We start from the raw sequence: 13270 nt of genomic DNA, 5'->3' as shown, positions 1-13270 counted from the left end.
CACACACCTGGCTACGTACGGTGTGGCTGGTAGTTGCCTGTGGCACCGGTGATCACAGACCGCACAGTTACAAGGCTCCACTAGCGGAATTGCCTAGATTGTGTTTGGAGTACGTGGGGCATGGGGAGAGGGAATCTAAACCTGACTCCCTGTTTGCAGGGCAGGTGGGTGCTCTAAGCCTCCTGCTTTTCCTCCAGGCAAGTAGTACATTTCAAAATAGAGCAGCGGAAGTCCCCCCATCTTTGTTTTTTGTCTTCAAGATCGTCTACTATGGCTCATCGCATTTCTGTATGAATTTTGATGAATTTCGAGATTGGGTACCTTGGCAAGACAGCGGTCATTGTTAGAAAATGACCTGAACCTTTAGGTCAACTTCGGGAGGACTTCATGAGCATTGGTTCTTAAGGTGATTCTTAGATATTCTGAACAGACTGGGCAAAAATCTGCCTTGCTCTGAAGTCATTTGTCCTTGGTAGTCTGAGGGACTGGAAAATAATGTTATTTTTTTAAATACTTTTTTGTTCATTTATTGACTCATTTATTTAAGCACCGTGATTTACAAAGTTGTTGATGATATCGTTGTTTCAGGCATTCAGCGTTCCAGCATCAGTCTCACCACCATCGTGACCTTCCTTCCACCAGTTCCCCCGTTTCCCACCCACTTCCCAGGAACAAGCATATTTACTTCTTATTGCTTGTTGCAAAAAATTGGCAAACAGAATTATAAGAAAATAGATCAGTACAAGTAAATTTGTGATAATTCTTATATCTCACCATGGTGTTACTGAGGTCATTGTCTGGGAATTTTCTGATCTGGTTGGTACTCTTTGAGTTTCTGTGTAATAACAATAAACATTGTGCATGAGCCTGGTGGGCTTCCACATCAGATTTGCTCGCTCCTTCTGGGCTGTCAGTACTGTGACATTTGGAGGTGTCACACAGCCAATAATGCTATTTTCTAAAAGGACTTAATCTTTATTACGACACTATGATTTACAAATTTGTCCATGATACAGTAATTTCAGGCATACAGTGTTCCAACACCAATCCCACAAGCAGTGTGATCTTCCTTCCTCCAGAACCCCCAGTGGCCCCCCATTCCAGCCTGTCCCCTTAGCAGGCACATGACAAATTTACTTTTTATTGTTTGCTCCAGTGAAACTTTAAGGGGTAGCAAGTGGAATTATCAGCCAGTACGTCGATAAAAGTCAATTTGCGATGACTGAGGAGTAATATTGTTTTCATTGTCACTCCAGCCCCAGTGGGCGGAGGGAGGCGTCCTGGGAGGCGAGAGCGCTGCTTTCTGTCCTGTCGTTCCTTTATGGTTCCAGCTGGGGCCAGGCGCAGCGCTCTGCTCTCCCGTTGCTCTTGCTTTCAGGAGACTGGAACTCATGGTGGGGGCAGGGCTGCAGGGGGAACATGGAGCTGCTGTTGATATTGATTCGCAGTCTTCCTCTTCACCAAGGTTCTGCTTTGTGTGTGTTTTATAGTGCAAGATGATTAGTCGATATGCACACAAAGTAATCTGATGGCAGTGTCTGGTGGAGGTCCCTGCGTGCAGCGGCCAGCCCCAGACTGGCAGTACTCTCTGCCCGCACCCCCGTGGCAGGATGAAGGAAGAACAGAATCTGAACCTCCTCCCCCAACTTTGGACAGCACTAGCATTAGTTTGGTAAATCAGCCCCCAAGAGTACAAGTGGCCATGCAGTTATTGGCGGCAGAACCAGTACCCGGGCTTCGGGCCTTTGCATGGTGCCTTTTGTAGACATACAGCTCTCAAGCTCTCAAGGACTGGAGCCATAGCACAGCGGGTAGGGCGTTTGTCTTGCACTTGACCGACCTGGGTTCGATCCCTCCATCCCTCTTGGAGAGCCCGGCAAGCTACCGAGAGTATCCTACACAGCAAAACCTGGCAAGCTACCCATGGCATATTCGATATGCCAAAAACAGTAACCACAAGTCTCACGTTGGAGACGTTACTGGTGCCCGCTCGAGCAAAGTCGATGACAACAGGACGACAGTGCTACAGCTCTCAAGGCCTTTCCTTCTATTGGTTTCTGCTGAATTCTCTCTTCTCCATCTAAAGGAATTTTATGGAAGAAGCCAGTTACATTGCAAATTATTCATTCATTTTCAACTTAATTTTGAATTCAGGGGAATTTTGAATTCAGAGAGCAATAAAACCTATCAGTGGAATTTATCCATTTATTAAACAGATGAGGGTCTGGACAAAAGATGGGCCAAAATAAAGTGGATTATCAAGTAAAAAGTCTCAGCTTCGTACAATTTACATTCCACTCTGGGAAAGAAGCCATAAGCTGGTACATGGAGTGAAGTAATTTTATAGAATAATGGAAAGTGATAAGTGCGTTAAGAGAGAAATTAGGCGGAGTGAGCATAGGGAATCTGTTTGTACATGCCTGTAATATTCAGCAGTGGGGCAGTGGGCCCAGCTGAGGTGACATTTAAGCAGAAGATCTAGGGGCCCCTTGGGTGCATGTCTTGAAATGTATTCCAGACACTGAGGGCATCAGGTGCAGAAAACACCCCTGGGAATGGTACCACCTTTTGATTTGTTTGGGGGCCTTCCCTGGCAGTGCTCAGGGCTTATTCCTGGCTCTGCACCCAGGGGTCATTCCTGGAGAGGCTTGGGAGGCCCATCGTGGTATTGGGCTGAACGTGCGTTGGCTGTGTACCAGGTAACTGCTTTGCCCCCGTCCTAGCTCTCCGGCCCCCATCTCCTTCTTAAAGGGACAGTCTGCAGGTAGAGAACAGACGGGAGAGGCGAGCCAGAGTGGAACCACGAATACAAACAGGATCAATTGTCAATGGCTTGAGGGCAGTTGTGCTGTCTGGGACTGTTATTAACATGCTGCGTCTGTTATTTTCACTTTATCATCTGTCTCACTCAGCCAGCCGCCTCCTCTTTCCGCAGATTGCCAGCTTTCTGGCCGATGCTGGCGACAGAGAGAACAAGGGGGTTTGGAATCTGCCCCGAGGAAGCTGAGCATCTAGATGGAGGCTCTCAGGAGGCAGAGGTGGCTGCTGGAGCTGGGAGGGGAGCTGGACGGGAGCCGAGGGGACCGTGGTGGAGAGACACTTTGGTTGTGGTGTGAAATGGAACCACCCAAACACATAGTGTTGTAGTCAGGTGACCTCCAAATCGGAACAAAACGCTGTCATCGTGCTGGAGTGACCTCTCGGGGGCAGTGGACAGTGGGGGTGTGCTGGACTTAACGGACTCTCTGCCACGTGGTGGCGGACACCGGAGCTGATGCTCAGAGGAGCAGATGGAAGAGGGAAGCAGAAGGGGGCAGGCGGGGAGCCTCGCTGCAGGAACAGGGCACATTCAGGAGAACTGCGGGGAGGAAGGGACCTGAGACGGTTGCGGTCTGTGTGTGCCTCAGCACTCGTGAGCCCCATTGGGACTGTGCATCCTCCTGGTTCACAGCTGCCCCGGGGCCCTTGTCTGACAGGCAGTATTTCTGCATGGACCCACACAGCCCTGCTGGGCGGGGGTGCTGGATTCTCTCGACACCCGGTCACCATGGATGAGCGCTTGGTGACCTGCAAGCTGAGGCTTCTCGGGGCTGTATTGAAGAGTAAGTTTTGTACCATGACATGTAAGCGTACAAGCCCATTATTTTCTCTCTTTCGCTGGTGACAGAGATTGATGCGGGGCCAGGCATGTGCTCTCCTACAGAGCCCCAGCTCCCCAGCCCGGCGATTCAATTTTTTATTATTTTATATTCAGTGTTTGTGCCCTAAGCAGTGGTGTTGCGCTCGGGGGCAGTCCTGGAGGGGACTCAGGGGAACCACGCCGCATCAGAGACGGAACCCGGGTCTTTTGCAGTCATTGAGCTCATTCTCTGACCCGTGGGTTCAGGTTTGCTGAGCTGTGTAACCACCCCCCACTGTGCCATTTGAGAACGCTTCTCCGTCCCTCTCAAAGGATACCTCGGACCCACTTCTAATCAGTCCTCAGTTCCTCTCCTTGCTGCATAAAACCAGGAGTCTGTTTTTTGCTGCCTGTAGCGTTTCTTGACGTTTCATGCAAACAGGAGCAAACGGGTAGAGAGGTAGCCAACCCAATTCTGGCATCCTAGGTTCAGTTCCCAGCACCACAGGATCCCGAGCACTGCCAGGTCCCTGCACTCTCTGAGCACCAGCCCGTGTGGCCCCAGCACACAAGAGGGAGAAAAGAACACCCAAGTGTGTAGTCTCTAGGCCCTGCTGTTCTCCCTGAGCCCCATGTGTTGAGGCTCCTCTGGGCTGCAGCATGTCGCTGTAGTTCTTTATTCATGGTGCTTCATTCTATGGCTCTGTCCGTTTTGTGCCCTTACATTTGAGTTGATGACTCTCCACCCCCCTCCCCCCCACACACACTTTATTTAAGCGCCTTGGTTGACAGAGGTGTTCGTGATGACTTGTTGCAGGCATTTAGTATTCCAGCACCAGTGCCACCACCACTATCACCTTCTCTCCGCCATTGAGTTGATGGCTATTTGGACCACTTCCAGTCTCTGACTGTTAGAGCACCACATTTTTGGGTAGAAAAGTGTCACTCTGGACAAGAGCTGAGCGCTTAAAGCAGGTAAAGAGATCTACATGATAACCTTCCAGTATCTTTGCAAACCATAATGCCCAAAAGGTGGGGGTGGGGGTGGAAGAGAGAGAGGGAGAGGGAGAGAGTGGGGCAGGGGGGTGTGGGGAAAGAGAGAGTGGGGGAGAGAGGGGGAGAGGGAGAGGGAGAGGGATAGAGGGTGAGGACGAGAGAGATGGAGAGAGAGAAAGAGAGGGAGAAGGGAGGAAGAGAGAGGGAGGGGGAGAAAAGGGAGAGGAAGAGAGAGATGTGTGGAGGGAAACTGGGGACATTGGTGGTGGGAAACATATATTGGTAAAGGGACGGGTGTTGAAACATTGGCTGAAACCTAGTCATGAACAACTTTGTGTATCTGACAGTGATTCAATTAAAAAAATTAAAATAAAAAAAGAAACAGTGGGCAACACAGTGAGCCCTGGTTGCATGGCTGGCTCTGGTTACGCACCCGCCCCCGAGTGTCTAGAGTGTCTGCTGCCCTTCTGGACACGGGCTCGTGGTCCACTTGTAAGCCCGGTGCCCAGTGGTAAGGCGATTGCTCCAGCTAATCACTGAATGACCAGGCCTAGTTTGCTTATCTGTAATGTAGGACTATTTATGGCTTTGGTATGTGGCTCTAGGTGTCATGGTGAGGATCACGACCTCAGCTGTAGCTCAGTGCTAGAGAACATGCTTTATGTGTGTGAGGCCCTGGGTTCCATCCCTGTCACCCCCTCTCCCCCCAAAAAAACAAGATGATCCATATTATCTTTATTTATTTATCTTTGCTTTTTGGGTCATACCCAGCAATGCACAGGGATTACTTCTGGCTCATGAATTGCACTCAGGAATTACTCCTGGTGGTGCTCAGGGGACCATATGGGATGCTGGGAATCGAACCTGGGTTAGCCACGTGCAAGGCTAACGCCCTACCCTCTGTGCTATAACTCCAGAACCAATCCATATTATCTTTAAAAGATATCATATATATCTTTTTTTTTTTTCCTTTCTGGCAATGCTCAGGGGCTACTCCTGGGTCTGCACTCAGGAATTACTTCTGCAGTGCTCAGGGGACCTTATGGGATGCTGGGGATTGAACCTGGGTCGGGTTCATAGTTAATACTCTATGTCTTAGAGTATTAACTGGAAGAGATGCTTGCAAGTGTCCGCTGCTCCTTGCCTTCCCCTCCTGCTTATCCTGTCAGTCTCTGGCACAGGGGCAGGAATGAGGGGACCTCATTCAAATCCTGCTTTGAGTGCTTACAGTCGGTTGCAGCTTGTTTTGACATGCACAGGAGCTAGGGTGAAGCTCTTGCAAGCAGTGGCCTGGGTGGGGGTGTAAGGGGGGGGTAGCTAGATCCTCAGGACCCCCCTGCCACTAGCCTCTCTGGAAAGGTACCTTAGAGGGGTTAGACCAGGGTCTGGAGGGAGGTGAGTGTAGGGAGATTCTTGCAGAGAGCCTGGCGCAGGGGGTCCCCGCTAAACTGGCCGTTAGTGTCTGGGGGAGGTCAGATCACTCAGCTGTGGAACGTACCATGGAGAAATTTGGAAGTGAACATGACCGACTTTGATCTCTGCTTAATCCGCACAGCGACAGGGCCACTCCATGTGATGTGGACCCGGTGCGGGTGTGCTGGGGCCTTGAGGCACTGGGGGAAGGGGGCATGTGGCACCTCGGATCCAACTCCTCGGACCTCAGCCAGGCCACGGTGTGTGTTCCACTATCGAGCCATCTCCCCAGGCCTGTCGGCTCCCTGCACGCTAGAAGTCGCAGGGTGAGTTCGACTCCAGTTGTATTTGATTCGGGCTCCTTAGTGCTAGGAAATCGTTCCCTGAGTGGCCAGGGTTGAGAGTCCAGGGATTCAGCAGACGTGGTGTTCTGTGATTAGAACTTTGCAAGGTACGCAGGTTTCTGTGGGTCCCCTGTCCCCCCTCAGGGACCACTGCCGCCTCATTTCTGTCTGCTGCAGTGTGTAGCTATTGGCCTGGAGTCCTGCTTTCCCTCGGGGTGCCATCCAGCTGCCTTATGTCCCGAAGTAACCAAGTCAAAAGTTCCTGTCCCCTTCCATTCAGGCACATGCTACTTGCTTGGCAGGTGTGTGTGGCTTGTGGCAACAGCACAGAACATTTCGGTGGTTACTGAACGTTGTATTGGACCCATCTAGAGCTTTACACAAAGGCTACAGACTTGGTCTTCCAGGGCGTGGATGCGTATGCCAGCCACCCGTGCAGTGCCAGGGCTTGAAGCATGCCCACGTGCCAGCACTATGACTGTCTCCCCAGCCATTTAGACCTCACCTCCTAACCTTGCTCCGGGACTGCTGGTCTTCTGTCAAGCAAGATAGTTGGTTCAGCGTGCCTAAGACCTCTTAGTGGGAAAAGCTTTATATTTAGACAAACTCTGGTATTGCACCAGTCCCCAGTAGACTAGGAGCTACAACTTTTGTGGCTTATGAACCGTCTCCGAAGAAGGGTTTAGACAGACTCGTACCGCTAGTGTTGGGTGGAGTGTGGAAGGAGCTCTGAAGGACAGCTGATGTGGAGGAGCAATTCTTCCTGCCCTCTTTCACAAATGTTTTTTTGGTCTTTGTGTTGCATTCTTATTCTTGAAATTGAAAGTAGTGAGTGCATTGTGAAGTGTTAATTGCTGCCTTATCGAGTAAGGTTGCAGTTTAAGGTTTTTTTTTTTTTAAGACGCCAACTAGTGTCTATAGCAGTCAGCAGCATGCAGTGGGGTGGGGGCACAGAGCTGGTGCCTGGTTCGAGAAGCAGCACCCAAGTGACAAGCCCAGCAGATTCCTGGCTTCCCCACAGTTTGTACTAAGGGAATAGCAGCGCATGTGTAGGCATAGATTCCTACCACCGTATTGTTGGAAATAGTGAAAAATTCTAACTGAACCTGAATGGTAGTAGGGATGTGGAAGATTGGCTCAACAATACTTAGATACAACTGTATCACACAGTACTGAATAAAGAGAAATACATCTTTAGTTATGATTTGGGAAGATTTCTAGAACATATTGAGTGAAACAGATACATAAATATGTGTATGCATATATATATAACTGTGTGTGTATATATATATGAGATGGAGTATTGCCTAGAACATACACATTATAAAGAGCCTATTTATGAAGGCCTTTTTTGGGGGAGGGTGGGTTTTCGAGCCACGTGTATTGTTGCTCAGAGGCTATTCCTGGCTCTTGCTGAGGGGTGACCCTTGGCAGTGCTGAGGGGACCGTGTGAGGTGCCAGGGATTCCAACCCGGGTTGATGCCGGGAAGACAGTGCCTGGAAATCTTGCACTACCCCTCCGGTCCGAGCCTATTCATAGAACAAAATTCCTTGTATGCACACACATGCATGCACGCATACATGGGTGTGTGTGTCTGTGTGCCAAGTTGTCTGTGAGGGATACTCACTCTCCCTCCACGGCATTATCTTTGGGTGCTGAGATCTTCAGTACCCTTACTTCCCTTGGATTTTTGCCTACGTTCCCTAGTAAGCCAGGGCTCCACACTTTTTTAATTTGTAAAGTACTTCTCCTAAAACAAGCACCAGGCACTAGGAAGAGCCTACACACTTTGGTTTTGTTATGGTTTTTTTTTGTGGCTCCCATTTGGCAGTGCTCAGAGTGTACTCCTGGCTCTGTGCTCAGGGGTCACTCCTGGCATGGCTGGGGCGGGGGGGGTATCCAGCTATATATATATCCAGTATGTATGCAGGACATACCTGCTGTACTAGCACCCAGGCCTTAAGTGCCTAGGCACCTTGTAAAAACTTTTAACCTTCCCTCCTAGCCTCTAAGGCAAATGGATTCTAAGTTTGGATTTCCTGATGAAAGTTGTGCATGGTGAGGGATAGGCAGCTAAGTTGTTTCTATTGGGGTGGTTGAGGTGACATTCAGACCCAGCTCTGTATGTGCCAGTCCCTGTCTGTTTTCTGTCCCAGCCATTATCAAAATAATGGGGTTTAGAGCTGAGTCCACCTGTCTTGTTTGCTGATTCTGGCCTCGCAGTGGTAATTTGCACAACATCTTAAATTACCTTGCAAGCTGAGAACCACTATAAACCTGGATTTTGTGTGTGTGTGTGTGTGTGTGTGTGTGATGTACTTTTGTGAGACTGAAAAAGGGCCTGGCCAGGAGGTTTGGGGTTTGCATTCAACATGGTAACTAAACTATTTGGCTCATAGGTTAGCCTCTTTATCTTTGTTTTCTTCATTTGCAAAACAAAGATAATATATAGAACATCAGTACTGTGAGAATAGATTAAACAGATTTCTCTCAAAAGTTCCTTAAAAACAATGAAGTACAATATGAAAGTAAGATACTGTTTTTAATCGAGCCAATCCGGTCTTCAAAGTTTCAGGAATAGCCTATTCTTACTTGACTTCTTGCCTCCGGGAGAAGGATTTTGAAGTTCTTCCTTTGATGAGAGCAGGCACGGCTGAAAAAGGACTGAGGTGGTGCCATTTGGATATTTTCGAGAGCAAGGAATCGACTTGCAAGTCCTAGACTTGCAGCGGAGTGATCCTGGGTCATTCCTACCGTTCTGGTTTCTGAATCTTTTTTTTCTTCTTCTTTAAATAGAAACACATAGACCTGGCTCAATGAGCTTTTAAAAAGTGAACAGTGGTTTGTTAATTCAGGACAAGAAATAGAACACTGTCAGCCTTTCCCAAAATAATCTCTCTCCTGACTTAACTTAAAAAAAATCGTTCTAATTAAGGTATTGTGTTTACAGTGTTTTAAAAATGTTTTCGGGGCTGGAGTGATGGTATAGCTGGTAGGGCATTTGCCTTGCATGTGTGTAACCCACCATCCGTCATCCCATATGGTCCCCTGAGCACCACCAGGTGTGGCCCCCAAACAATCAAAAGTTATAAAAAACTCTCCTGACTTTTATGGCAACCACTTTGTTTTCTTTTACATTTGAATATCTGAGTATGCATCTTAAATTTTTAGTTTATATGTTTGCTTGTTTTTCAACCTCAAAGATGTATTTGCTCTGTCTTGCTCCTTATTATTACAAGATTTCACAGTACTGATTCCCTTGCTTTCAGTGTTTATTGTATTTCTTGGTGTGGAAACCAGAACTTCCATACTCTGCATTGGGTGGCATATGGATCCTAATTTGGGATTATTATGAATAGCTCTGCTCTGAGCATTTGTGTGTATTTTACCTGTTGCACAGGTGCATGTATTTTGGTTGGGTGTAATCCTACTAATGAGTGGCTTCCAATTTGGCAAATGATGTAAATGTGGTTTTTTTTTTTGGCTTTTTTTGGTCCCACCCAGCGATGCACAGGGGTTATTCCTGGCTCTGTACTCAGGAATTATTCCTAGCAGTGCTGGGGGACCAAATGGGATGTTGGGAATCGAACCCAGGTGGGCCTTGTGCAGGGCAAACACCCTACCCACTGTGCTGTTGTTCCAGCCCCCTAAGGTGTTTTTTAAAAAGTGTTGTTTGTGCTAGTTTCCGTTCTTAGCACCATGTGAAAGTTTTTATCAAACCTGGGTTTTGTCAGCTGTTTTAATTTTAACATTTTGTTGGGTTTATAGTAATACCATGTTTTGTAATTTCTGCTTCTGAAAAATGGAAGGTGAATAACTCTCTTGAGCAGCTATTATTAGCTTCTGTGAAGTGTGTATTGCTTTGCCCATTACTTGACTTGTACACTGTGCATAGAAGGTCTTGAATAAAGGGTCTTTATAAAGATCTTCTTCCAAAAAACCTTTTTTACTCTCACTACTTTGTAGTACTTACTTTGTCCTAGAGAACCCCAGTATACATGTGGGTTTCTTCTTTTCTGTTGATGTAGTTGTCTTTTCCTTGGATTGATTAATACCACATTGCCTTAATTCCTGCTGTTTTAAAATAAACCTTGAAATTCAGTGAGAGCAAGTTTCATCACCTTGTTTTACCAAATGTTTCTTGCTATTTGCATTTCTACATCAACTTGTGAAGTTCCTAAAATACAGTTGGGATTTTCAGTGGAATTTTATTGAATGTGTCGATCAGCTTGGGAGAAGTTAAAAATTTGCAACATTGGGAATTCTAATATGTAATATCTCTTTTTATTTATTTGGGTCTTTAAGAATAATCATTCCACTCTTCTGGGGGTACTACTGATTTCTTGTGGCTAGATTTATTCCTAGGTGTTTATAGTCATGTAATTAAAAATGAAACTCTAAAATATTACTCTTGCTTGTTTATATAAAAACGTATTTTTCTGTTTATTGGTTTTGCATCATGTCTTGATAAACTCATTTATGAATTTTTATAGTACACTTTTTTCTAGGTTTTCTTATAATAAGTTATTATTTTGTCATTATGCATTAGTAGAAACTCAGATACACCACTAGAAAGAGTGTAGGAGCTAGAGAGATAGTACCGAGGTAAGGTACTTGCCTGCACATGGTTGACCAGGCCTCTTCTATCCTCATATAGCCCCCCAAAACTGACAGGAGTGATCCCTGAGCACAGAGCCAGGTGTAAGCCCTGGGGACTGCTGGGTGTGGTCAAAAACAAAAAAGAGAGAGAGAAGAAACCCGAAACCGGAGTCAGCCTGCACTTGGGGAAACTACTGACAGTAAAGAACATCTATCCTACAACTGTCACAATCCACCACCAGTTTTAAGATCTGACCTTATCCTAGGCAGGGGAAGGGGCCTCCCTTGTGCATCTTCTGTTTGACCTTCACCTCTTGGCATGTGCTCTTCCTTTTGCCAAAAGGACTCTCTTTGGCATGGGGCTAGATTTTAAAATATTAGCTTCGTGCACACAGTGTAATCCTTCCTAGGGAAGCTCTCTGCTAGCCCAGTCCTTGTCCTGAGGAACTGACCTCCATTGGGCAGCTGGTCAGGATCGATCTAGAACCCATGCCTATGACACAGCCGATCTGGTGGTAAGTCAGATGTGTGCAGTCACTCCTTATATACACCAAGGCGGATTCAAAGCACTGGACAAAGCGTAGCCAAGCACGCCACCTATATGGTAGTGATAATTAGCCCCTTCCGCTACTGGATTTGCTTGTTGTGTAAACGATCCTGATTCAACGTTTAAACATAAACATTTATGTTTAAACTCTAGTGCTGTGACTAAGGGTAAATATAGACAATATGTATGAATCCCTCCAGTAGATCCAGAGTGCATTTGTTTTTTCTGCTGTGAAGGTGCCTGAAATGGCATTCACCTTCCTGCTGACGCTTTCTTTGCCTCTCTTTATTTTACTGGATGGAATTTAGCAGAGATTTTGAGAATGATTACAGGTGGATGTGCAGTGCATCATACCAACAAGACGACTCAGTGTTCGTATTAACTCATATGAATACTTAATAGGACTTCAAAAATTACATTAGTATCTTAATGAAGTCAATCCACTGCAATTTATGAGCTTCATTCAGTAAAAGGACTGCAGTTGTTCGCTGCCTTGTAGCTGAAAAACCACAGGTGGTGTTGACAGTATATAGCAAGAAATACTTAGTTGTCTAGAATACAGTTCACTCATTTGCCCTGTTAACTTAATAGTACTCCAAGGCGCTACTGTTATTCTAGACGCCTAAAATCCACTGCATAGAGAGCGACGAATTTACTTACTTGTTATGCCCAACACACCCTCTAGTGGCTGAGTTTGTTTAACCAAGCTCATGTAATTTGCAAGCTACTTTTAACTTACATGTCGTGGAAAAAGAGATTTTTCTTTTTTCCAAAAATTGCACCAAGATAAAGCAGAGCTCTAACTGATGCGAGCGTGTTGTTTAGGTGTTAGCAGTACTGTCCTCACTAGACGTTCATTGGACAGTAGCGCAACCCCAAGAAAAGGATGGTTGGTTGAGGCTGGGCTTGCTCTGCATGCGGGAAGGGCCAATACCAGGTTGGGTTGCGGCGACTAATTTGTCAGTCCGGTTCCAGCCGCCCAGAGCCAGTTTTTGTATGGGCTCGGACCACCATTCCGGAAACCTACCGTCAACTCCGTGTTTTCCGAGGCCTTTGAAGGTGGCAGAGAGACCGCACGATTTTACCCAGAAGGCCAAGCGTCCGCCACGTCTCATTTGCATACGGCTCTGAGGTTGGGGCCAGTAGGGGGCGGCGCGGGGCGTGGTTTGGCTCTCGGGGCGGCGCGGTCTTGGCAGATTTTTTTTTTTTTAATACGGCTAAAACCATAAAATCGCAAACAGCGATTTTTCAAAACAAGAACAGCCGCCTTATGCATCAGCGCGCTTATCCTCCTAGCTGGCACGATCCCGCTGGGCTCCAGACAGCCTCGGAGCCAGAAATGCGGGGGGGTCCCGGGAGCGGGTGCGCGAGAGCGCTGAGCCCCAGGGACCAAGGCTAACGGGTTCCTGGTGTTTCTGGTTGCAGGTGGTTCTTCTGGGCATGGACATACTGTCGGCACTGGTCACCCGGTTGCAGGATCGGTTCAAGGCGCAGATTGGCACAGGTGAGCTGTGGACAGGTGGGGGGGGCGGGGCAAGAAAGGGGTGCTCCCAAGGTCTCCACCCCTCTGACCCCACATTTTTCCCAGTGTCCCCTAGCCTTCTTCCTTCCGCCAGCTCCCCTGAGTTCCCCTTTAGCTTGTCAGCCCCCGCGCCATCCCCCTACTCAGTCAGTCTCCCCTGCTGCATCTGCATCCCTGACTCTCTTCTGGAGGGTGGTTGCTGGTCCTTGGACCCCTTCTGCAAGCTGCT

General features: G+C 47.5%; 1 protein-coding gene and 1 non-coding gene across 26 annotated transcripts in view; one reads left to right on the top strand and one right to left on the bottom strand.

Annotated features, from left to right (window-relative positions):
* CLASP1 (cytoplasmic linker associated protein 1) overlaps positions 1–13270 on the top strand; it is a 242752-nt gene that overhangs the window by 74363 nt on the left and 155119 nt on the right. For all 25 annotated transcript variants that reach the window (XM_055123331.1, XM_055123325.1, XM_055123330.1 and 22 more), the window contains exon 3: positions 12945–13023. In XM_055123331.1, the coding sequence (XP_054979306.1) occupies positions 12945–13023 (79 nt within the window). The remainder of the gene's footprint in view (positions 1–12944; positions 13024–13270) is intronic.
* On the bottom strand, positions 12285–12410 carry LOC129400205 (U4atac minor spliceosomal RNA). Its single transcript, XR_008627524.1, has one exon. It is a non-coding gene; the product is annotated as a U4atac minor spliceosomal RNA (small nuclear RNA).

Source organism: Sorex araneus, chromosome X (assembly GCF_027595985.1).
Source record: "Sorex araneus isolate mSorAra2 chromosome X, mSorAra2.pri, whole genome shotgun sequence".
In the NCBI taxonomy this organism is placed as follows: domain Eukaryota; kingdom Metazoa; phylum Chordata; class Mammalia; order Eulipotyphla; family Soricidae; genus Sorex; species Sorex araneus.
The sequence above is the reverse complement of the archived record's forward strand: the minus strand, read 5'-3'. Positions and strand labels throughout refer to the sequence as shown.